At 39.6% G+C, this 24,750-nt stretch overlaps 1 protein-coding gene across 1 annotated transcript in view; it reads left to right on the forward strand.

Annotated features, from left to right (window-relative positions):
- tmeff2a (transmembrane protein with EGF-like and two follistatin-like domains 2a) overlaps nt 1–24,750 on the forward strand; it is a 78,438-nt gene that overhangs the window by 21,718 nt on the left and 31,970 nt on the right. Inside the window, exon 4 of the mRNA XM_061842260.1 lies at nt 22,541–22,637. Coding sequence (XP_061698244.1) covers nt 22,541–22,637 — 97 coding nt within the window. The remainder of the gene's footprint in view (nt 1–22,540; nt 22,638–24,750) is intronic.

Consider the following 24,750-nt stretch of genomic DNA (forward strand, 5'->3'; position numbering starts at 1 on the left):
TCGACCATACAAGTGTTTGGGATGCGGAAGGAAATTGGAGTGGCCGGAGAAATTATTTTTAAAAATGTATTTCAAAGGTCTTGATGGCAGAGTTCTTTCTTTGGGAATGAAAGAGAAAAATGCATTGACAGAATTCAGAAATATCGAGAAAGTAGACTGACTTTGGTCAAAATGTACAATCAAGAGATGCCTTCATAAATGTAAATACATAAATTTCAAACAAGCGGTAACATCTACAAAGAATTTGTGTTGAATTACCCAGAAAAACACCTCCACGGTTTTGGAAACAAATCCACTGAACTTCAATTACTATAAGCTCAGTGTTACAGCATGGATGTGTACTGTATGTAACAATGTAATGACAATGTTAATTCATGTTAAGACAGTGGTGGAGGGGTTTCATGATGCTCATCAGCTCTAAACTTCAAACACTCAGTTAACTTTTAATTTATTTTATTCTAAATGAAATGTAATTCTCAATCGGTTTGGTGGATAGGTTGGTGTAAGAAATGCTGCAACTATTCCCGACTGTCGCCAAATAGCCGCTAAAACTCTTAAAACAGATTTGTTTAAGCCCTGCCACCCACCAATTGACTATGCACCACCCCTTCACCTGTCCACAACCACCCAATAATCCCTCTATTCGTCATCATAAATTAAACAACACCAGTGCGCCAACAGTTCTTTCCACCCACCAAACCATCCATCCATCTTCTCAACACCCACCACTGATTCATAGCACCTACTTTTTGGCAAGTTCCACCTACTTGTTCATCTTGTAGCTTGAGCAACTGAATGTTCTGTAATGCTCGAGTTCAGTCTGTGTGCTTGCTTTCAGAGGATCATGAATTTTGTATAGTTGGGTGCATCCGTCGTAGGTGTTCAGCAATTGAACCGACACGAAGGGGTGTCACACGTATGCTAATCATTTTTCATCCCTGCTGGGGAAATTTGAGGAAATATTCCCATCAAAAGATCCAGATATAATTGAATATTTATCAAGAATAGCAGTTTATGTGATTTGTTGTAGAATTTGGGGAAAATGGGGCAGCCAAGACTGGCGTTGCGATATCAATGCAAGCAGAGCGTTATCTCGGATCTATACAATCACGGAATATAGAAATTCACTTTCAAAAAGGAACTACAGCCTTAATGCATTATTTGTGTTGGTTCAACTAACACTCAAAGCCAATTCTGGTTGTTTTTGCCTTTTCAGTTTAATATCGATGTCATGAGAATCCTTCAGTGGGCTTAAATGAGTCCCCCAATAGGAACAACATGAGAGCCAGCAGGTTAAAATTGACTTTGAATCCTGCCATGCTGTGTCGGGCTGCTGGCATTAAAGTGACCTATTTCACTACAGCTTCTAAGGCTAACTCTTATCTAAATGAAGCAATTTGTCAAGGTCGAAACAGTGTCCCATAACTTATCATAGCCATTTTCTGTCTGAAAGGGCAGGAAAAGGGGATTATATTATTATGTTCTTCGGAACAGAGCAGAGTAATTACCCTTATTTATTAGGCCTTCTCCTGAATGCCTGTCAGTCTTTTGTGTCTTTTAATTGTTTCTCATTCTATACTAATCTCTGTATAGACAAAACACATTATTGTAATGTCTATAGTGTGAACAACATAAACCATGTAAAGTATGCAAAGTCGGCACACTCTGACACACACACATTTCACATTTTCTCTTCATTAAAGGTCGACAAAAAAAAAGATAAACAGTAGATTTAATTGAAATACACTTTCATGATTGGGGTAGTTAATCTAATGATCAGACCCTCCGACACTATGGATCTGCAAGCACTTCATTTATTTGAATTAATTAACTGTGGTGCACTTGTCAATCCAATTGAAATTGATCTACCTTTGTTGGTGTGCACGGCAGTGCAGGGAAATTATTCCACTGTAAGATGGCGCACCTAATCGTTTTGTCAATTATTGTGGTTCAGGAAAAATACAACACTAAATTTGTACATGATTTACAAAAGCCACGTTATGTACTTTTACGATTTAAAATAATTCCTCGGTTTCTTGATAACATGTTTGTGCTTTGGTCAAAATAGGCCAAGGATTAAAATGTATACAATACACTTTTCTCCCATCTCTCTGGGCTTTAGGATGTATTCAAATACATAAGTGACCGTACAGTATATCCTACCCCATATACGACTCATCCATTGGTGAGTCCAACTTTAATTACCATGACGCATTTGCCGGACCTTAACTCTGACAATTGGAGTGGTTTCTACAAGCTGAGAGCGAGCACCAATAAATAGACCAAAAGCATTTTCACTGGTAGATGCAGCACTTCATATGTTACACTATGTGTATGTTGTACATGAATTTGTCACCAAACAAAAATACCCCACTGTCACCGATTAGTCAAGCTATCATGTATGTGTCACATCAAAAATTGAAGAAAACTCGTTGCAGCTCTGTTTACCTTTGGGCTTTAACATGATGACAGCATGCATCTGCTTAGGTGCAGGTCTGCATCCTAATATTAGTCTTGAAAGTGGCTCTGGATCTTCACCAAGCCTGTCTGATCATGTCATGAGTGGAGAAACACATTGTGTGGCAGTTGTTACCCAAATTAGCCTTACTGTTGAACTCCAGTGGGTGTAAGTACATTTACGTAGATGGGCAAATAACTGAAGATGTACCCAGTTGTGTAAATTTTACACTTGATGAGTGGCCAGGCACTCCAGAGGCCAAACTATTTGCATACAAGCTACACCCAAACACAATATTTCTCCTTTCCCAATTGTTAATAATGTACTGATTGTGCTGCAGAGATCTGGACAAAACAATGATGCTATTCATCTTGTCTACCATTGAAAGTATTTGGGCCAAGAATAGATGATTGTTCCATCCCATGATACAACCCTCACAACCCTTCCTCCCTTCCTCTCTCCATCCCTCCACATAATCAGACCCCCACACTTCACCATTCCTGCTCCACTGACTTCTACAATGACGAGTTGCTGCCACAGTCACCCTGCTATTGCCATGGTAACCAAGTTAGAGGTTTATGGAAGTGAGTAATCTAATCTTCCCACTTTGTGGCCCTGCGATAAGGTTCACCACTGCCAGCCCACCCAAGTGTCTGTGTGCATTTATGTGTGTGTCCTATTTGGTCATTTGATGGCACATGTCTTCATACGCAGACACAAAGACACACACGCACGCACACGCACACACACACACGCGCGGACGCACACAAGCACAGAACCTATCTTGCCAATATGTTCCACCCTAATAGGCAGGTGAAAGCCGGAGGGCTCCCAGCCTCATTTAGAAGCCTGAGCCTCACTGAAGTTGATATTCTGTGCCGATATCCGCGAGTTTAAAGAGGACCTCCACTGTACTGATGGGAGCAGTTAGTGATGTCAGGGGAAAAGTTAGACTTCTTTAAAGTATTTGCGCTGTGTTGGTTTACTGTGAAGAAAATGACCAAGTTGTAATCTCCCTCTTTCTTGTCAAGCCTGAGAAAAATCTGTAAAGCTGTTCCTGCCAAAATTGTTGGTCAATTATATGTTCTTGGAATGAGCGGGAGTACATTCACTTCCTGCTCTTTGTATTGCTGATATTTCAGCTACAGCAATGAACCGCATGCGAGGGTCTGGGACAGTACATACGGTACAATGTCAATATCTGTCACATAGGCAACGCAAATGAGCAGAAACAGTTTGTCCTAGTGGGGTTGCCGTAGTTCATAGTAGCGGTAGATGTGCGCAGGCGCAGAAGGGTTCAACGCAGAGCAGGTAGTAACCACTAATTGTCCAAACGATCGCTCAAAGAAAAAAAAAAAAGATGGGGAGTTGTACAGTTTTTGGGAAGACTGGACCGCCATTCACAGGTGGAGGAGTACGCCAAAGTATTCGTGGTTGATGTTGCATCATAACATCCATCCATCCAGACATCCATTTTCCTCACAAGGGTCGCGGGGAGTGCTGGAGCCAATCCCAGCTGTCAACGGGCAGGAGGCGGGGTACACCCTGAACTGGTTCCCAGTCAATCGCAGGGCACATTGAGATAAATGGCTGAACTCACAATCACACCTAGGGGCAATTTAGAGTGTCCAATTTATGTTTGCATGTTTTTTGGGATGTGGGAGGAAACCTGAGTACCCGGAGAAAACCCGTGCAGGCACGGGGAGAACATGCAAACTCCACACAGGCGGGTCCGGGATTGAACCCGAGACCTCAGAACTGTGAGGCCAACGCTTTTCCAACTGACCCCACCATGCCGCCACATCATTGCAATGTTATGAGACTTATTGTACTCTAAAAGTGTTGGTTCTACATAAATGGTCAACTACACCTGTATTTAGTTTTCAAAATACGGATGGGTTTCCAGTTACACCATCTTGTGTGTCACCATCACCCTAAGACCAATCGGATAAATTAACGATAGAAAAATACTTCACGCTTCACCTATCACCTGTCTTCTTCGACCTCTATGACACCCAAGATGGCGCAATTGGAAAACTATCCATTGAATTGCTCTTTTGAAATTTTGGCATTTATGGCTCTCTCAGCCTAAAAGCTTCCCGACCACTGGTCCGGGGACTTGACTTGGAAATAACAGCAGTGTTTTCACACCATATAGACTGAAAAGAAGTACTGTATTTCGTCACACCTCTTAATCCGTCAATGCACCACAATCTGGGCTACACACTCATTAGTTTGCCCTGAATACAAAAATGTAGATGGATCCAGTGGCATCTGCCCAATGAAGTGTTGAAGGGCATCACACCACCATTCATGATGTTTGGCACATTACTTTACTTGAGACAATATATATATATACATATATATATATATTATATATATATATATATATATATTTTTTTTTTTTTTTTTTTTTTTTTTTACAAGATATGTAGTATATGTAATTTTACATTAACAGGACAAATCGATGATGGTTAATGATGAATAATGTTGTTTTGTTCAACTTTTTTGTCCGATCTAACGGCATCTTTCCAGTTTGTAGCCGCACAAATCTTTACCCATTTACTCTCATTAAAATGTTTGACATGCCCAGTAACTCCTCTTTAATTCAATACATAGAACCAAGATTGATACTAACATTCACATCACATCCTGGCTCAAGATTTATGGGGACAGCACTTTGGTGATACAATAAAATTTAGAAAAAACAAAACAAAACATCAATTTCCTGTAGCGTGGATCTCATCACCTCTCACTCAGTGTTTGCCGGAGTTACTCTTCTTTCATTTCAAGTTTTACATCTTATAGCAGACAGTTGAACTTTGGTACATTGTTTGCTACCTCACTCATGCTGACAGGCTGTCATGCTTACTTAATATACATGTGTGAAGATGTTAATGTTGCTGTTGTTTATGGTAATCAAAAAACAAAATCCTAAATCTAACTAATGATTGACGTTTTCTGCTTTCTTTGATTGGAGCTTTATTTCATTTTATTTTATTTTATTTTATTTTGGCGGCACGGTGGATCAGCTGGTAAAGCATTGGCCCACCCGTGTGGAGTTTGCATGTTCTCCCCATGCCTGTGTGGGTTTTCTCCGGTTTCCTCCCACATTCCAAAAACATCCAACATTAGTTGGACACTCTAAATTGCCCGTAGGTGTGATTGTAAGTGCGACTGTTGTCTTTCCCCGTGTGCCCTGCGATTGGCTGGCAACCAGTTCAGGGTGTACCCTGCCCCCTGACAGTTGACAGTTGGCTGCATGATCAGCGTGCTTGTGTTAACTCCATAAGAGAGAAAGAATAAATTAAAAGGGTATTGATGCCCTTTGAATGATGTGCAATAATGTTGTTACGTGGTCCTTGAGCACTGAAGTTGGCCCACCTCTGGATGGATCAGGTTTAATGTTCACTCTATAGATTTAATAGAGTTCACCTTAAACTCGATCCCTCTCATAGCGCATACATTCAGGCAGTGCACATGAGAGCAGTTTGGCAGATGAGTCTTTATTTTGTCTTGGGGATAATGTAGTAATCTAGACCGAGAGGGACGGGATCTGAAAATGAGATAGAAGCAAAGTCGTTCGATCCCTTCATCTATACATGCTCGCTCCCGCTCACCCTTCCGGTTTGCGCTTCTCCCTTCACCTCTCAGCGGGAACGTATCCAATCATGCCGCTCTGAAATTATTATTAACATTTCCATTGCCCGTGTTGGAGCGGGCCTCAGCGGGTCTTCGAATGAAATGAATTCAGGTGGTTCAGACTGTGTAAGGAGGGAATCTAAGAGCATCAGAGCTATCAGCAGAGGTGGATGAAAAGCGGGACAGTGAGCCTGATGAGAACGGCAGGGTCACCTTTGGGCCAAACTTCCATCTCGCCAGCATTAGGGATTTTATCGTCTTATATTTTTTTTTGTCATCTGGAAAATAATGCGTCAGAGGTGAGATGGAAAGGGGCGGTGGGAAAGATTGCTTTGCCCCACAGAAAGAACGATGGACGAATATTGGCTGCGAGAAACGGGATGATATGACCTTTTGGTGTAATGGCAGGATTTGACTGGGATTTAGAGGTAGACCTGAGGAAATTGTTGGGCACTTAAAACTTTTAGACATGCTTTGTGTGTCTGTTCGGGAGTGGATGGGGTCTGTTAAATAGGGGTTCTAAAACTTTTTGGGCTCCAGAGAGCCCTTGAAAAGGGAAGGCTTCTATATAGAAGGGAAGAGAAGGCACTATAATCCTACCTCATACCTCTATATGCTATAGAATTAAAAGGTTGTCCCATTTCAAGAAAATAACATTAATGATTAAAAATATTTTTTTTGAGAGCTTAAATTTGCTACTTTATGCTAGGACGTTTTTGGCAGTGGTATTTTATTCGTGGAAAATATTGCCACTTTTTGACCTAAGTCGTTCATCTACGATGCTACAACCACAAGCAGCTTCACCTGAATGGGGAGTCAGCCAATGTTCATATCGCAAAGAATGCATCCCGGAGGAGATATTGACTACAATGGGAAAACTGAACCTCTGTGTCTTCTGTGACACTAACGGATGAACTAATTAAAATACAGCAGTTCTTTGTTTACATTAAAACTGTATCTCATGCACGCTGTGATCACATGATCAGAGCGAGATCACAATTTCAGCATCGTGACCAGAGACATCTGTGATCTCTGCGTCTTCATCCTGCTTGCTGGAGACTTCAAACCCGCTCCGTTCTTTCATCTACTAAAAGCTTCGCGCAACATTTTGATTTTGCTTTATTTCACTCTGCTGTCTCCAGCCGGGGTGGATTTACATATGTGTTCTTAATTGCCTTACAAGGATAAATGTATGCGTAAGTAAATAAATAAATAAATAAATGCATACACTTTTATTATAAGTTCCAATGCTAAATTATGTGTATTGTGTGTGTGTGTATATATATATATATATATTTTTTTTTTTTAAACTACTCAAACATTATTTTTATTTTGAGGCTAGTCTTCTGGTTTTGTACAGAACTTTATTAGAGGTGTAGTTTTTGTTATAGCGTTCTCAAAAAAAAGCGATAAATATGCTATTGCTAATGCTAATATAGTAATGCTAACTGCTTCAACCAAAAATGCCACTCTATAGTACATGAAAGTTTATGAAAACATTTCTAGAATAGCACAAAAACATGCAGAAGTAGCTCGTACTTCACATGATGTTTTCTCTACATGACCTCAAAGCTCTTGACAAACTCAGAATCAGCTTGAAACCGCAACATATTTTCTTACTTCAAGTGGATTTCTTCCTTTGGAGACTTTTCTCTTAAGGGACGTTCAACAGTGTTGTGCTCAGTGTGTACTCAAACATCTAAAGGCTGTATATTTATGGGTTTCAATACTCATTGGACTGGGTTGAATTTTTTAATGTTAATAGAATGTGTGTTTGGGAAATGTGAATGTGGAGCTCTCAGTTCTCAATGGGATTTGTAGTAAAAAGGCGGTTGAATGAAATGCGAAGTAAGGGAGGTGACAGTAGTGTTGGTATAGATCTTTTTAAATTTACAGTACACCAAAGCCACCTTTCAGATGTGCTAATAAATACAAAGATTAGGATGAATGCAACAGAAGTGATTATGAAGCTTTTAATACCCAAATGAACACATGCATTATCAGCATCTTTCTTGACTCAAATTGAGACCAAGGCGGTACCATTCAGATCATTTAGTGCATTTTCCTTTTTCTATTGTTGACTTCTGGATAGGCAAGATTTCACAGCTGTAAAGTGTCTAGTCTGTAGTTTTTCTGACAGCTGTCTTACAAGACTAGAGCAGCAGCTCTGTGTGGGCAGAATTGGCATATACAATATAATAATTAAGCATGCCTTCCTCGGTGGGTCTGAGTCAGGTGAATTTCCTCCATGTTAAATAGCCCACAGCTATGAATGTGATGACACTGGTGACCCGTCTTTTTGCTAGTTGTTCACCTCAGTCAGTGTTTCTCCCAGTTGTCTTTCGTGTGCAAGTGCAATTGCGCTCAGAAGAATACAGTCCATGCAACGGAAGTCGTAATCTTTATGCAAGCTTTATGTACCAGGAGGAAACGGCTGAAACAAACAAAGACAGCTGACTGACTGACTTTTCCTCCCCCTGTTTCTGTGCAGGGATGTTAAAAAAGCACAAGTTCAGTGTGTGTTACTTTTGACTAACAGTCTCCATCAGCTGCTTCAACTATCACAAGAGCTGCAGGAAATGGAAAATCATCATTGGCCTTCCCTTTTGGCTCAGTGCTTCATTTCTCTTTTGGAAAATTGCAATTGCTCATTTTTCTCATCCACAGCCTTGAGGAAGAGAGAGATTTTTTACCAAGAACAGCCTTGTCTAATGAAGTGGCAGAATGCAGTCAGAGGTTTTTATTCAAGCCTTAATATGGAACTTCTGCACTTCTGTGAAGCAAACCTACAAAGATTCATCTTCTATCTGCAACAAAGTTGACTTGTGGGGTTTCTCATTTCAAAATATAAAAATGTGTTATTTTAAAAGCTGCAAAATTAACCTGAATGAATTGAGTTGTATTCCCAGTTTGGTTAAACTACAATACCGACCCCATACATCTAGAGATCAAATTATCCCCCAGATATTTTATAATTGACGATAATGACCAAGCTGAACAGTTATTCATATTATTGTAATACGTCTAAAAAAATGTAAACAGTATCAAGCACTCAAGCCTGTAAACTGGATATCTTTGCTCTGCAGAGCAGCGGATGATTTGCAAATAAAGCAACATAAACACAAAGCGGAGCAAAACTGTAAGTCTTTGATACCTAATTATCTGGACGATATAATGGGCTGCAAGCCATCTGCATATAGCCTGGTCCACTTTAAGCCCTTGACTCCAACACACAATCCTCAAGAAAATGTTAGCATGCTAAACAGAAGAGATATCCGTTAATTCATTTTGGTTGTGGGACACTTTGTAGTTATGGTTGTCCTCAAAAAAAAAAAAAAAAACTCATTGGAGATCCGAGTGATGTATGGTAGTAGTGAACAAAATTCAGTTTTACAAGAAGCAATATTATAGCAGCAAGTGAGGAGTACGTATAAGAAACTACTAGCTGTTTGATGCCACTCTAAGTTGAAGCTCACCAAAAGAGTCAGTTTAGCTTAATGCTAACAAACAGTTCAAAAAGCTATACACGAGTTTACAAATAGCATCCTTTGTCCTTTGCATAAAAAACTCCCAATTTTACTGCAGCTGAGCCAGTTCTGAAACTCTTCTGTGTATTTTCTGCTGTCTACTCAAAGACGTACATGATGTCCATTGACTTGAAGCAAAAACATGTGCCATAAACTATTTATAATTTTTAAATCATTACTATATGTTTATGAGTAGGATACTATTTTCCTGACTAAAATATTTTTTGCTGTTTGTTCTTGAACACATACACAGCATTTGAGATTTAGCATTTCACAGTGTACCACTGAATAACAAGATAGCTCAGAAAATTGTAAAGGTGGCGGATGATATGAATGTGACTCCTGATCACAACTAGTAAATATTGAATACCTTAGTGTGTAAGAAGTGTATAAAGTAGATGGGGGAAAAAAACATGTTTATCTTCCCCCCTCCAGCTCTTGTCCTTGCACTCTGGTGCTTGTGTGCAGACAGGATTTGCCACCAGCTCCCAGCTCACTTCCTCCTCCTTGCTTGAGCTCAAATCCCGCCACCATTCATCCAGCATCGGGTGGTCTGAGGCGTCTCTCCAGCTCTCACTGGCGTGAGATTGGCCCCTCGGGCTGGTGGCAAGATAAAATGTGGCATGGAGAGGCTTAAGCGAGCAACCAGCTGACACCAGTAAAGTTCGTGCCGCGTGGATGTAGGTCTGAGGCTGACATTTTCTAAGAATTTATGCAAAGTGGAGCAAGCAGGTGACAGGGACAGAAGGTGCGAGGGTTTGCCAAATTTTGTTTGTTGACAGAGAGCGACATCATCTTGGAGAATCTGCTCTGTTGAACTCGGGCATAGATTGAACCCTCGCTATTGGCTGTAGAGAGCAACTCAATACTTCATTTTTTTTAAATGTTATATATTCATAATTGAAACTGAATATAACACATATTATAACCCTGCAAGACTTAAAAACTTTAAAACTCGTTTTACAGCATTAGCCTTAATATCTCAGCCATTATCAGTAAGGGCTTTTTCCCTAGCTCGTGGGATTATAGCGTGTTCTTGAAATAGCACAAAAATCCAAACAGGTGAGAAGCTTTCACAGGAGTAAAGCAATTTGGTAAATTTGTGAATAATGAACCATGACAAGCCAGGATTTCACTGTATTCTTTATGCTTGACATAAAATTGTCATATCACAATCTAGTGTTTTACCAAATGCCCAGTTCACACACATACTGATCTGGGAAATTTCTTGCCCAATTTGACTCTTTTCAATCATAGTCAGCAAAAGCCCGATTAACCTAAGTTACTAAAACATTTGTGGAACTGATTTATTCTGCAGTGTTGTTCTAATTTATTGTGATTCTTGTGGTTATTCTGCTCAGAAAAGATTCAGGGCCAACTATCATAAATTTTAACCTTCTTCAAGATTTCATTTGGCCAGGCCACCGATGACGGCAAACTTCTGGTTTGGGCGACTAGACTTATGATTGCCAGTGGAGATATGAAATATGTTTATAAGCAGTGAGAGACAAATATTTTTTTTCCTTAAGTGGGGTTTTGTATATGTTTAAAAAAAAAACTGTCAAGCTGTTAAAACCCATAATGTATGTAACAGGCTTTGGTTATGATGAGGTTTTGTAGATCTGGGTGAGTATTTTTTCAAAATTTCTTCATTATAGAACGTACACTAATGAGAATTCGTCCGTAGTTGCTATGGTAATTGTGGAATTGTCCTCATTTCTTGTGAGCGGCCATACATTGTCTGCTTTCTCTCAATAGTAGCTATCAAGAGAGTAAAAGAATAAAATGCTTGAATGTTGAAGACAGTTTGAACAGAAAAATCTGTTCCAATCACTTTCTTTATCAAAATGTCCTTCAAGTCCTCATAGGAAATGACTGTAACTGTAAAGATGGCTGTAATTTTGCCTTTTAGGCTTTCCATTCTGGTTTGTGTCAGACTGTTACACCACCACCATTTCAGATAACGTCATTGTATCGTAATAATGGTGCTTGAGTTCATCTAATTTGCCGTCTGAACAAATTCAGACCTGGATGTCCACAAGAAGAACAAGGTCAGATGTTGTTTTGAATCTATGCAACAGAATAATAATCTTACTATATAATATATAATATATAATATATATATATATATATATATAATATATAATATTTATTATATATATATAATATATATAATAAACTATTCGAAAAATGGCTGGTTGTGTAGTCTCCACAGTTCTAGTTATTTATGGGAAGATTCATTCTTTCACAAAGACACAAATCTCAATCAGCTCATCCACAAAGACATTTAAAAAGCAATTTCAGACCCCCTCTTTTTTTGCCATGAATTAGTTGCTGCTTTAGCAAAGTAATGCTACAATAAGTGGCCTTAGAATGTGATTATTTTCATATTTGCTGCCGGCACACGCATTCTACGGCTGTCAACTTGAGGTATGTGCTGAGGACAGTCAAGTGGCTCAGAGCCATACTTGCCATTTAGCCCTCTCCAATTGATATCCTTCACCAGTGGATTACTTATTCATTTTGTTATTATTCCACACCCTTCAACCAGCTGCACAAGGTGATCCTGGGAAATGCTCTTGCCTGTGACAAGACAGTACAGTACTGTATATATACTGTGTATGTACCGTATCTACTTTATTAAACTGACCAGAAACCACATTATTGCCCTTAAACCAGGGATTAGGACTGCCACACCTTAAATTGGCTCAAACTAAAGGTGTTAAGCATGGTTTACGAGGTGGACTCCAACAACATTGAGAATTTCAAACAATGCAAAAGCCTGTCACTTACTGTCAAAAAAAGACACCCTCATTATTTAACTGAAAAGACATACATAAACTCTATCAGTCACTAGATTGACTAAATACCTTTGTGACATACAGATTATCTTTAAAAGCACAAAGATAATGGTATGTTTGAGATTAGAGATATATATTTTGGAAAACTTGAGAATGAATGCGTTGCGATGGGGATTTCTCAGGAAACTGACCAAAACTAGCGAGTGCCAGCTCAGAGGGAAAATTGATTGAATTTCAAATATGCAGATGGAAATCATTGTTTTCCTTACAGACACGGTTTTAAAAAATAAAATGTACATATATTACTGACCTGAAACACTCAAGCAGGAATAAATCCAAATAATGATCATTTAGCAAAGCTTATTTGACCATAAAGGGCATTTTCTTTGCTGTTTTGTTTACCTTTGTGCTGATTCGCTTGGGAACAACCGAACTTAATGATAAGATGTCACCGATGGGGGACGTCATTTTATGCTGATGATGTAATGACACGTCAGCCGATTAGTGGGCATGAATATGTCACGTGAGGCATATTGTACCAACACTAGAATCGTGCATCGCAATAAAGCAATAAATTACATAGCCACCCCAACATCACCAAGTTTGCAAAAACTCCACACTGCCATTACTTTGTCTGACTTTGAAGGAAGGGTCATGAAACTTGTCTTCTTTTTCATAAACACAACATGCATGGTCTTTTCCAGCACTCTGGCTGACTGTAGATACAGGAGGTGCCTGAATTGAAGGCCAGCCGCTGAGCCATTCAGGCGAAAAGAGAAACATAATGCAGTGACTAATCCCTGCAAAGCTGGGAAAAAGGTTTTTAAAGCTATAATTCCTTCTTTTTAATCCATTCAGCAATGGTTTGACCCAGCTTGAAGACCCTGCTCGTGGGCTGGTTAGCGGTTCCTCAGGCACTATCGTGTTATGTTGCACCTGGCATTGGCTAGGCTAAAGCTATGGGTGGGATTTGTCACGAGAGATGAGTGAGGCACACTGGGCCGTCATTTACATGGTTCTGGGTAAAATGCAGTGTCAATTGAGGATACAAGGAGAGGAGCTTTTGTTTGGTTATCTTGCTGACTGTATTACTGTTATGTTATCACAATCACAGAAAATTGACACATACATACATAAAGGCCCTTTCAAAAAGGATGGAATAGCATGGAAAAGTTCATTTCCATAATTCCGTTCAAAAAGTTAAACATTCATAGTTTACAAATGTTTCCCCAGGTGTGATTAAGTTTTGTCAGTTTGGTTCAATTGTCTCAGTTGCGCTGAATATCGGGAAGTTGACACAATGTAATCTAAATTTATATGTTAGACATTATATAGCATAGTTTATCTGTAGCCTACACTAATGGAGAAACAGTGTTGCGCAGTAATACATTGCTTTTACTCTGTTACATTTTCTCAACTAACATTTTCAATACATTCTACTTGTCAGAGTACTTAAAATGCAGAATACATTTTACTTTTAGTTGTGTTTTTATCTGAAGAAGGATTGATACTTTTATTCTGTTACAATTATTGACATGCTACTTGCTACTTTTATTTATCCATTGTTGCCCGTGCACTTCTATTTTTAGACTCCATCATTGGGTTCCGCATAGGGTGCCCGTTGTGCCATTCCATCGTGATCACTAGTGTCCTTTGGCTCCAGTTGACCAATCAGACAATCACCAATCACATGACTGCACATATAGTCTTTGCAAACCAATCAAAATGACTCCTTTTGTGGGGGCGACAGCCTCGAGCAAGCGTTTACTTTACATATTCCAAAAAACAACTGCTTTGTCCTGCAGCTCTTAAATTGTGACTGCCCACTTCTAACTTGAGAAAACAATTGTGGATGTTTTTGTTGTTAATTTGGCAGTGAATATGGCAACATTAGCCCTATCCTATGGTGTCACCCACACAAACGATCCCTAAATCCAAACCCTTTACTTTCAATTGGCATAATTCAGATATAGACAAAAACAAAACAAAACAAGAAGCAGGTATAAGATCAGAATAGGGATTCTTCCAAATGTGAATAAAAATACAATTTGTGTATCTTTTGTCTGCGAGAGCAGGCTAAAAGCCGAGAATTGAATTAGCCTGTCAATGCCAGCTTTCCATCATGAAAAGAAAAAAAAAAACAAAAACAAACATTTGGATCAAAATGACAGTAAATGCATAGACCATTGCTTGTTCACAATGGGGGCTCATGCAGAGGGAGTATTTCAAACTCCCCTGTTGCACAGCAAAACTGCTTCAGCACAGAGTATTTATATTAATAATAAAAGTAGAATGCTTTTAAAAAAATAATTCTTATCAATAGAGATCTGTCCACTTCATCTTTCAATTTTTGGTTGACCATGAACAACTATACTCTTTTTTTTAAATTGGGTTTGAATGCCAGGCCTGTCCACTGAATTTTCCGCATTGTGATTTTTTTATTCTTATCATAGTATTTATTCTATTATCCAGTGCACACCAAATCACCGATGATATCATTATTTATGTCAGTCATTATGCTTTAGTGCCTACTTCATTTTGCCATTTGCGTCACTGGAACAACTGCCCTTGGCTCACTTTTTGGATGCTGCTGCCTTCTCCTCATTTAGCCCAGCGACTGACAAATGACTTTGTGAGCTATGATATGGTCTCCTGGAGGAACAAAAAGGAATAGAAATTGAATCCTGGCCTCTAGCAGCAGTCTCATCCGTCATCTTTTTCAATATTGATATCTATTATAGTTAGAGATTTCTTTTCCTCCTCTTCCCCCCTTCAGCCGTGTTCTTTTCTTGCCCTGTTGGATCAGCCGCTTGGAGGCAGTGACCTGTTGATCATGTCACTTTGATTGATGGGCTTCATTGTTTAATTGTCAGCGCGGTCTTCTTTTAATGGAGCACCTACACAACAAATGGATTATATCTCGGCCGGGTTTCGCAAGGCAGCCACGTTTGGATTGCGGGATGATGCAAAAGGAATGTGACTGTAACCATTGATTCGGCATCGTCATTCGAGACCATTATCAGCCCGTGGGCTCCTGTTTATTTTTTCACAGATCATCTTTCACGGATCGTATGTCAGTTTACAGGAAGATAACATCCCGGGTAACGTTTATCCTACCTTCCTTACAGACACAACTTTATCTCAATAGCTCACGGGTGGTTCTAAAGGACGTTCATTGTTTCAGGAGTTATTATTGCATCTTGTGGTTGAACAGCTATGACGTAAACAATACAATTCAACAATAAATTATGCCTTCGTGAATCAAACTGTACCAAGAAGAACTCTCGCAAATAAGAGTGATTCACTGCAGTTTGGAGGCACCGTGGAAAAATAGCCACATGAAATTTGACATAAAAATATCCCATTGAAAAAAAATGTAGTGAGTCAGCCTGTTCTCACTTTGCTATTCACAAATGCACCTAATGGAACCTATCCCCAGTGCCCAAATTTGTTATTATTTTACACTTGAAAAGGAAAGTGACAATATCCAATGTCCCGAAAGGAAAGCAAAACTTCAGAATTGTATGTCTACAGAAAAGGTGACCTCAAAATCATTTGATAATTTAACACAGCCTATCACCGTAATTTAGAACGTATTGTAATGCTCTCAAAGGTGGTCAAGGTAGACACAACTACCAGTGCACCTTCAATCACTTTACTGACCAAACATTAACAAAAGTGAGTGGACAAACATAATACCTGCACCTCATATACATGTTTTGGAATGGTATTGTTGTTTATTCAATGAAAAACGTTTTTATGTGATTACCAGAATAGTCAATGGGATGATTAGTAGAATGGTAAATTACTTGCACGCCATTACGGTGCCCAAAGGGCTTACATTCATCCATTCATACACGCATTCATACACCCAGAATAATCGATTCTAAGGGTATTTGGTAGCTTCAGCTCTAATTTAACTTTATGTAGGAGGATATAAATTATTTTCACTTTTTATCTAATGTCATGCATTTCCTATATGATTAGATCAATACAATACAATACAACCTTTCTCCTTTGTCATGTACAAACAAACCAAATTCATTTCTCACAATTAATTTGAAGTCCAATGTAATGTATCCATCGTGAATAAAGTCAAAATGTTCAAAAATCATAGGGTAAGATAGTGCAGCATGTTTTGCGACGCCGTGTGCGGTTCAAAGCCTCTTCCAGTCTGACTGTCCAGACTGGCATTTTCACGACTGCCAACGAGGTCGAAGGTCAAACTCGAACCGGTAATTTGCTGGCTTTTGACACCACAGTGTCAGATGCGTGTGAGACTGATAGTCCACCCCTCTGCGTTGAAAACAATTGCCACTTTTCCACATTCTACCTTGAGTGGGGAAAACTGCAACTGCTGTGTGAACACACAATTTGTCCGATTCTGTCTAGTGGCATTCTAACTAATAACCAGATGAGGATGGTTAATACTACTACAGTACTACACTTATAGCACTGATTCCCCATTCTACCTGAATGTACTGTGAACTTGTCTTTAGAGACCCCACACAGCTGCTGTTCACGATTCATCACTCATCCCTCTCTTTTCGGTGGCGCTCCCCAGTGAGTTCCCAAGCAAGGTCATAGTAATCTTTTTTTTTGTCTGTTTCCCAGGGCTCTTTGGGCCTTCATTCATCATTTGTATGAGAGCCCTGCACCGTAGTGCTCCAATTCTTCGCCCTATGTTTAGGCCTTCAGATGTACTTGTTTTTATGGTTCCTGCAGGAAATTGCATATGATGTTCACTCTAACGAATGACATGAATTTGGATGAGCACATTTGCCCAAACAGTCACTAACTGAGGTATGAGATGAGCGAGCGTGCAGGATTTCAAGGCCGTGTGCAGGATTTTAAGGCCGTTCATCCAGAAGGGCATTTGCGAGGTCACACACAAGTTTTTTGACGCATACAATTATCAACAGCTTTTTTTCTTTCTCACTCCTCTCCCGTTTGTTATGCTGGATTTACAAAGAATGGTTCAAGTAATTTAAACACTGGCAGCATGAACAGAAAAATAATACAGAAGTTGATATGATTGGAATAAGGCTTCTTCTAAATGTGTTACAGTCAGAATTTGCCACTTTGACCTGCAGTCTAAATCCAGAACTCGAGATTGCTAATGTTGTATAATTAGATCCTATTTGATGGATGGGGTATGCTTTTGCTGTACTTCTGTCATTGTCTCTTTTTGGTTGGTTTGGTTTTGTTTGTTTCCTGTATTCCAAGTCTCGCCTGTTCATTTTGTTAGGTATGTCCACCTGTTCACATTTACCCTCCTCTCTTGTGTTGACCAATCAGCTCCCTTCAGCCACTCGTGTCTTGTCCAGGTGTTCATTGTTGTCTTGTAAACCGGTGTATTTAACTGCCTGGTTTCTTCAGGTCTTGTCGGTCCATTGCGTTGTTGACATCATGTCTGCCTATGCCCTTGCCATTGTCTCCCTGTACCATGTCTTGTTTCTAGTTTAGGTTTATTTAATGTTTTCTTTGCTACTTTGTTTATTTGTTTGATGGACTGTTTTTCAAATGAAATATCATTTGCTAGATTCCTGGACTCCTAGCTTGCGTCCCCGCTTCCCTGCACTTGGATCCTCCCTGTGTTTTCCTTCCCTTCCTTGCCTTTATTACACTCAACCGTGACAAGTTCAGATTTGAGTTTTTTGTAATGAGTTTGTCATTTGAGCAGATGCATATATTCATCTTTTTTTTTTCTTTCACCCAAAATACATGTTCTACTTCTCATGACTAAAAAATTGAAAAAGCTAGAAACAGACTTTTTTTTTTTCTGGTGACGAGGGTTCTTTTTCGTTTGGTCAATTTGCTGTCTATGTAATCACAGATGACAATATTGTTTGTGTCTTAAAATATCAGTCATAATGCTGTAAAACGGCTGGCAATATCGGGAACTCTGCTTTGAAAAAGGTAACACCAGTGTAAAGCGACTGTGAGGAGGTAGTGTAATGTGGGATGATGTGAGAAAGGAAAGTGCAAATAAATCGAATTGAGTCACTTGAAACATGCAGTGAAAATGTAAATACGAAATTATTGGGCATATGGCATACAAAGCATACAAAAAAAAAACAGTTCCAAAAAACAAAAACATACTCATTTTAATAAATTTTTGCAAAAAACATATGCATTGGGAATATTTTTTTAAAGTCTTATGAAGTCTGTTCTAAATGTGCAGATGTCATGCAGCAACAAGATTGTTTATTTGACCAATCCAGTGGGCTCAAAGTGACAGAGTAATTTGTTCTAGGGTTTTCCAAGGTCATACACCGTCCCTTGTGAAAACAAGTCAAACAAAGCACAGAGTCTACGTGGTCACACGTTGAGTGTTCCAACACCATGAGTGTCTTTGCATGGATGCATCCTGCTCCCAGGATGACCAAACCCCAGACGGGAGTGAGGGGATTAGAGACGGTCTTGAACCGCCACAGGTTTCCCCCACACCACCTTGGTGTCTGATTACCATTTGCTGCTCATCTGTCCTTTGAATGTTTATCCTCCTCATCTCCTCTAATCTTGTGTCATGTCACCATAATCTGATGTTCTGTCTTCTCAAGAGAGTTGATCACAAGCCCCCACCCCAATCCTAAAGCCCTCTGCCTTTTCTCATTGTTTTAAAGGAAAACAAAGCGATAAAGATGGAGATGGGGCTAGCCCAGGTGTGGATCAATACTACATGATGTAGCGCTTGTGTGAGCAAATGTTATTGTGAGAGCACTATCAGACCTAATCATTTCGGTCATTATCCAGTGTGTTTCCTGATTCCAGGGATTTAGAAGACGTAAGAACAGGGGGAATGAGACTCTATCAGGGATTTGAGGAGTGGGAAACAATGCCCACCCCTGTCACCACTGGTAATTGTTTGGATAGTACAGCGAGGGAGCGGAGGAGAAGAGAGAAAGAGACAGAGAGAGAGAGAGAGAGAGATAGGATGTTTTTGCAGTTCAGAGAAAGGAGGGTGTTGTGTTTGTATCACCCATGAGCGTAACCCAACTCTGAATGACTTTGTTCCAAAACAAAAATGGAAACACTACGCATTTGTTTTCGCTCTCATTTTTCATGAGCTGAACTCAAAGATCTAAGACTTTTCTATGTACACAAAAGGCCCACTTTTCTGAAAAAGCGGTCCCAAATCTGTTAGTGAACGCTTCTCTTTTGTTGCGTTAATGTATAAGCCTGAGCTACTGAATATTTTTCTGATCAATTATTCTATGCATTATTCCATTACTTAACTGAAAAATTAGATGCAAATATATTTGGAATTTTATTGGATAATCTTTTGTTATGGTTATTAACTCTCTGTTGTTGACTTATTGTTGTTTGATAAATGCACAACCAAATATCACGCGAGAGGGAGTGATGTTGCACTCAGCGACGTTTTTGAACAAGTGTTCCTGAGGCTTCCCGCAAAAAAAGCCTTGTCTAAAATGTACACTTTTACCAAATAATACAATGCCACTACATGTTTTGTGGGAGCATGTGTCCACGAGAGTTGCTGCCCATTCATATGTTAATATTTCTACAATAAGCCATCTTCAAGGGTATTTCAAAGAATTTTGAAGTATATCTAATCATCCTAACATTTAACTACACTTACTCAGAATCTCTACATACAGCATTTTCACCTCCATGATTGTCCGAGACCAGCAACCGGGACATGTGCCAGAAATACTCTCTGAGAAACTCATCCGCATGTTCGTCATCCTCATTGGGGTGTTGACCTGACGGCAGTGTGTAATTTACGTGGGTAAATACGCTCATCCGATGGCTTTCGGCACTTTGGAAAGGTGTTCTCTGCGTGGATGAATCCTACTCTTACTGTAAAGATCTGATGGTGATGTAAATGGCCCCTTGTGGGTGCATGGTTTTATGAATTCCATATTGTAGATCGACAGTCCCATGGTGGAGATGGGGTTATGCTATGGGAAAGCATACAGTATGTTGTGGACAAAAAATGCATTTCATTGATGGGATGTTGAATCAAGCTACCGTGATGAGATCCTAAAGACCATTGTTAAGCCCATTCATCCACAAACATCAACTCATGTTGCAGCTTTTTTTAATGTACAGACCCATGTTGCAAGGATCTGTACACAATCCCTGAAAGATGAAAACAACCTAGTTCTTGCATGGCCATCATATTGATCTGACATGTCTTTTGGGATTCTCTGGATTAGAGTATACGACAGCTTGTTTAAGTTCCTGCCAAATTTCCAGGCGCATCACACAGCCATCGAAACGGAATGGATTAACGCAGGATAACCTGTGCCAAAATTTGAACCCAGAACACGTGAACTGCGAAGCATGAATGTCAGTATTTCACTGGGTTGCCGGCAAGGAAAACATTGAAAGCAAAGAAAGTTAACTGACTTTGACCTTTTGAATTCCAAGTCAAAGCTAACTTAAACCGATGGTGGAAAATAAGGTCGTGCATACATTCCACCCATTCCCACCAAGATTTTGTTCGTATTCATCCCATGTGTCTCTCAGGGGATCACAAGAAATAACAGTTGTTTCAGAAGGAGAAAATGAAAGAAGCGACACGAGGGAGCGATGCACGATGGCGGCAGCGACGTGGGCGCCCGCAAGTCAGGGAGATTAAATACATGAGAAAATGATGCCAAGTTCCACCCCTTCACCGTCTTCTGTAGTCCCCCCTGTGAGTTTAAAAATAGAACGCGTCTGAGGAGGAGTGGGCCCGCAAGGAAGGTGTACGGAGACTGGCAAGAACCGCCTGCGCTGGGAGAAAGCAATTTGAGATCATCCAAATTGCCTTTTCTTTCAGCTATCCCCCTGCTGCCCCCCTCCACCTCCACCTCAGCCACTTGCGAATCCTCATATGCACTGGCAGAGTCCCTAAGCCAGTGTAAACCCAACGTCAGTACCCACACTGTGAGAAAATCAGCAGGACGGAATAAAAGAGGCAGTCCAAAAAGATCAGCGGGATTTAGAGAGTGATAGATGAGCGTCGGCAAGTAGAGTGGAGTGCGAAATGGGCTTGGAGAGAATGGATGAAGGAGAAATCTTTTCATATGTAAACTTACCGTACAGTATATCGTTGATGGGTAGCATGAGAACAAACATGAGCTAGTTAGTTGTCTTGCACAGATATTTCCAGCTCAAACCAGACCGAGAGAGTTTGCTGCATTGCATCGCATGAAGTGCTTTTCTCAATCGCTCTTTTTTTGTATTCCTCTAGGTCAACTAGAGAACTATATCTGGGATTGAAAACCTGGTAAAAAATAAGGGGGAAATAAAGGCCATGCTTGTTTACAGTTCTGACTTTTTGTTAAGGTCGGAGTAGGCGCTGAAAATTGTACAGCGAAATATTAAAATCAAACAATGCATTTCGGGAGGCTCTCCAACAGTTTATACTTTTTGTTTAGCAATTTTTTTTTGCCATCACACACCCTCACATCCTTATAAGGATGAATAAACTTTGACACCATAATCCGCCTACATTAGATGTTTTAAGGAAAAAGAAGGCTATGCGATTTAGTGTCACCCATCTGTCTAGAATATCTGTTTTTCGATCGGCGCTCATTTGGAACACTTCCCGAGTTGAGTCAAAGAACAGGCCCTGGAACTTAGTTAAAATGATGGCTTCACAACAAAATGAATTACTTCCCATTTGATTTCATCCATGGGTCTTTGAGACATTTTTATGAGACGTATTATGGTATACATGTCTGCCTAAATTTGTGTTCATCGCTGGAATTGGTATCAGTGACTCATTCTTTTCTATCGGGGGACCACGGAATTTGGGACGAATGTGTTCTGCACCCTTAACATACATACATCACCAGGAAAGTAATTTGTACAAAGAATACTAATTAACCTAGTAATTTTATTAATCCATAGCAAAGGTCCAACTTGTTGTGATTACAATAAAAAAAAAAATCTGACATGTAAGTGTTGATAGTAAAACTACAAAATACAACAAACCAAAGAAAAATCTTGTTACATTTTATTTGTTCATAAAATCTTTCCTTTTGTCTTTCAACACTGATGCCATTGTTAGAAAGTGCTATGCACAGAAACATGGACGCTGAGGTGAGAGAGAGAGTAATCTTATTTTGTTTGTTTTTCACATTTCTTACTTTCAGGAGGAGAGGGCTCGGCTGAAGCGGGCCAGAAGGAAACATCCACCTGCGACATTTGCCAGTTTGGGGCTGAGTGTGACGTGGACGCAGAGGATGTTTGGTAAGTTGCCTCGCAAGAGATGACAAAAATGGACAGATACTCTAATTATTGTTAAATGGCTTCTCTACATATTGTATGAGTGAAAAAAAAGTGAACAAATAATTCCCCCATGGTTGTTAAGTGATGAGTTGGAAGGCTGAGTTCAAAGAAAAAAAACAAAGCGTATTAACCTACAAGTTCTGAAATAGAAATCCATTGTGCCACGATGCAAAGATATTCATGAACGAATGGGAAACAACGTATTTTTGTTGGGAAAGGGTTACAATGCGTTTCGCAAAGTCTATCAAACCAAAAGTACTCCAAAAGCTTGTTTGTGTTTCTGTTAACATTTTTGTGACCACTGAGAGAAGAGGTGAAGGTTTTCTGTTATTTCAATATTTTTTTAACATTTCTTTTGGCGTGATGAATCTGATGACTGTGAGCCTTTTAGTCGCTATAATCGCCATATTCAATTTTCATAGTGTGTCATCTCCACACGCACACACCTTTTTTGATTTACAAAGTCAAAAAGACTTACATTTTATATAACGCCACGTCCATCTTCCCATCCATCAATATTCTCCCTTGTTAGTGTAATTCAAAGGTCTTTGAAGAGTAACAGCTTAGATGAGAAATTTTCATTTTTCAGCAGACTCTCGTGACTGAACATCCGCTGAGGTTTGGTGCACAGCTGACCATTTCATTTAACCTCAATTACTATTGTGGGGCATAGAGAAAAAGCAGACTTTCGCTCATTCTGGAAATCCAATTACCATCCTTACAGGACTTGCCAATGTCAGGCCAAAATGAATTTGGCTCACACAAAGAAAAGTAGTTTAACGAAGATGCTTCCATACATTTTTACTTTTTAGTTTTTCTTTGCGTATGAGATGGCAGCAATTTATCAACTGATCCACATGCTTTAGCAGAGAAAAGGTACTACAAAGGGGCTCTGCCTGCAACTGTCACCGTCACCTCTCGCCAACAACAGGCAGGATAACAACTCCATATGTCCGTTTTAAAGCACGGTACAACACACAGAGCGATCTTTAACATCATAATAGATTCATGTACATAACAATATCAGCACCCACAATCATGAGTTTTCTCTCCTTAACTGGATGATTAACATTAACGATCAGAGGATAAACATCCCTCTGAACACACCCAAAACCAGCAGAAATTCGCATCCAAATAATCATCAGAGAAATCTGATAAGGCCTTTGCTACTAACTTTGATTGGAAGGGATTAAAAAAGTGCTCAGACTTGTCTGATTTATTCATACGTGCACCCTGCTTTAGTTCAGAATTTTTCTTCATGAAACTTCATGTTGGCATGATTGTGTTGCATCTTAAAAAGTCCCTATTTTTTCCCATTTCTTCTATCCAAAATGCTCAAATCCAACCCTGTTTTTGGTATGCGGATATCCGGGATGTGAAGACCTGGGAATCACAAAAGGAAGGAAAAATATCTCAACATCACTTGCAGTGATAATTCCACAGAGAGGATGACTATTATCAAATAGCTTGGTGTAATGGAAATATAATATACCCTGCTACGGAATTAGCGGAATGCGAAGGATCGAATTCATTGTGAGCCTTCTTGCATATGACAGGCTGTTTATAACGTAGCCCACTATTCCAAATGCAGTTTTTCAAGAATTCACAAGGGTCTATTGTCAAAATGAACAACTTATGCAGAACTTTGGTGCTTAACACAAGAGTAAAGACATCCGAAAAACAATCATTCAAGCATCTCATTAAAAAATACAAAATCAACACAAACACAAATGTGTACTTTATCTTGGTAAATATTGATGTAATGCGGAAACTACAAGTACCCTTTAATTTTTCCAAAGTGATACCCTCACCCTATCCCACCCGGGAATTGTGCTGACAATATCTGTGTTTAATATTCAGAAAGATAACTCCAAGCAGAGAACCCGTCATTTTCATCAGGAGGCAGCCATCCGGCATCTTGATTAAAATGACAGGTTCTTCCAATCAGACAGCAGCTGATTCCAATCACACCAGCTGCCAGTTAATCGATCAAGTGGAGAGCAATCATTGTAATTACAAACCGGGTGAAGCCCGCACCAGCAGATTTATGCGTTATTCCCTGTTTTTACTGGCT

The sequence above is a fragment of the Syngnathoides biaculeatus genome, chromosome 14, assembly GCF_019802595.1.
Source record: "Syngnathoides biaculeatus isolate LvHL_M chromosome 14, ASM1980259v1, whole genome shotgun sequence".
In the NCBI taxonomy this organism is placed as follows: Eukaryota; Metazoa; Chordata; class Actinopteri; order Syngnathiformes; family Syngnathidae; genus Syngnathoides; species Syngnathoides biaculeatus.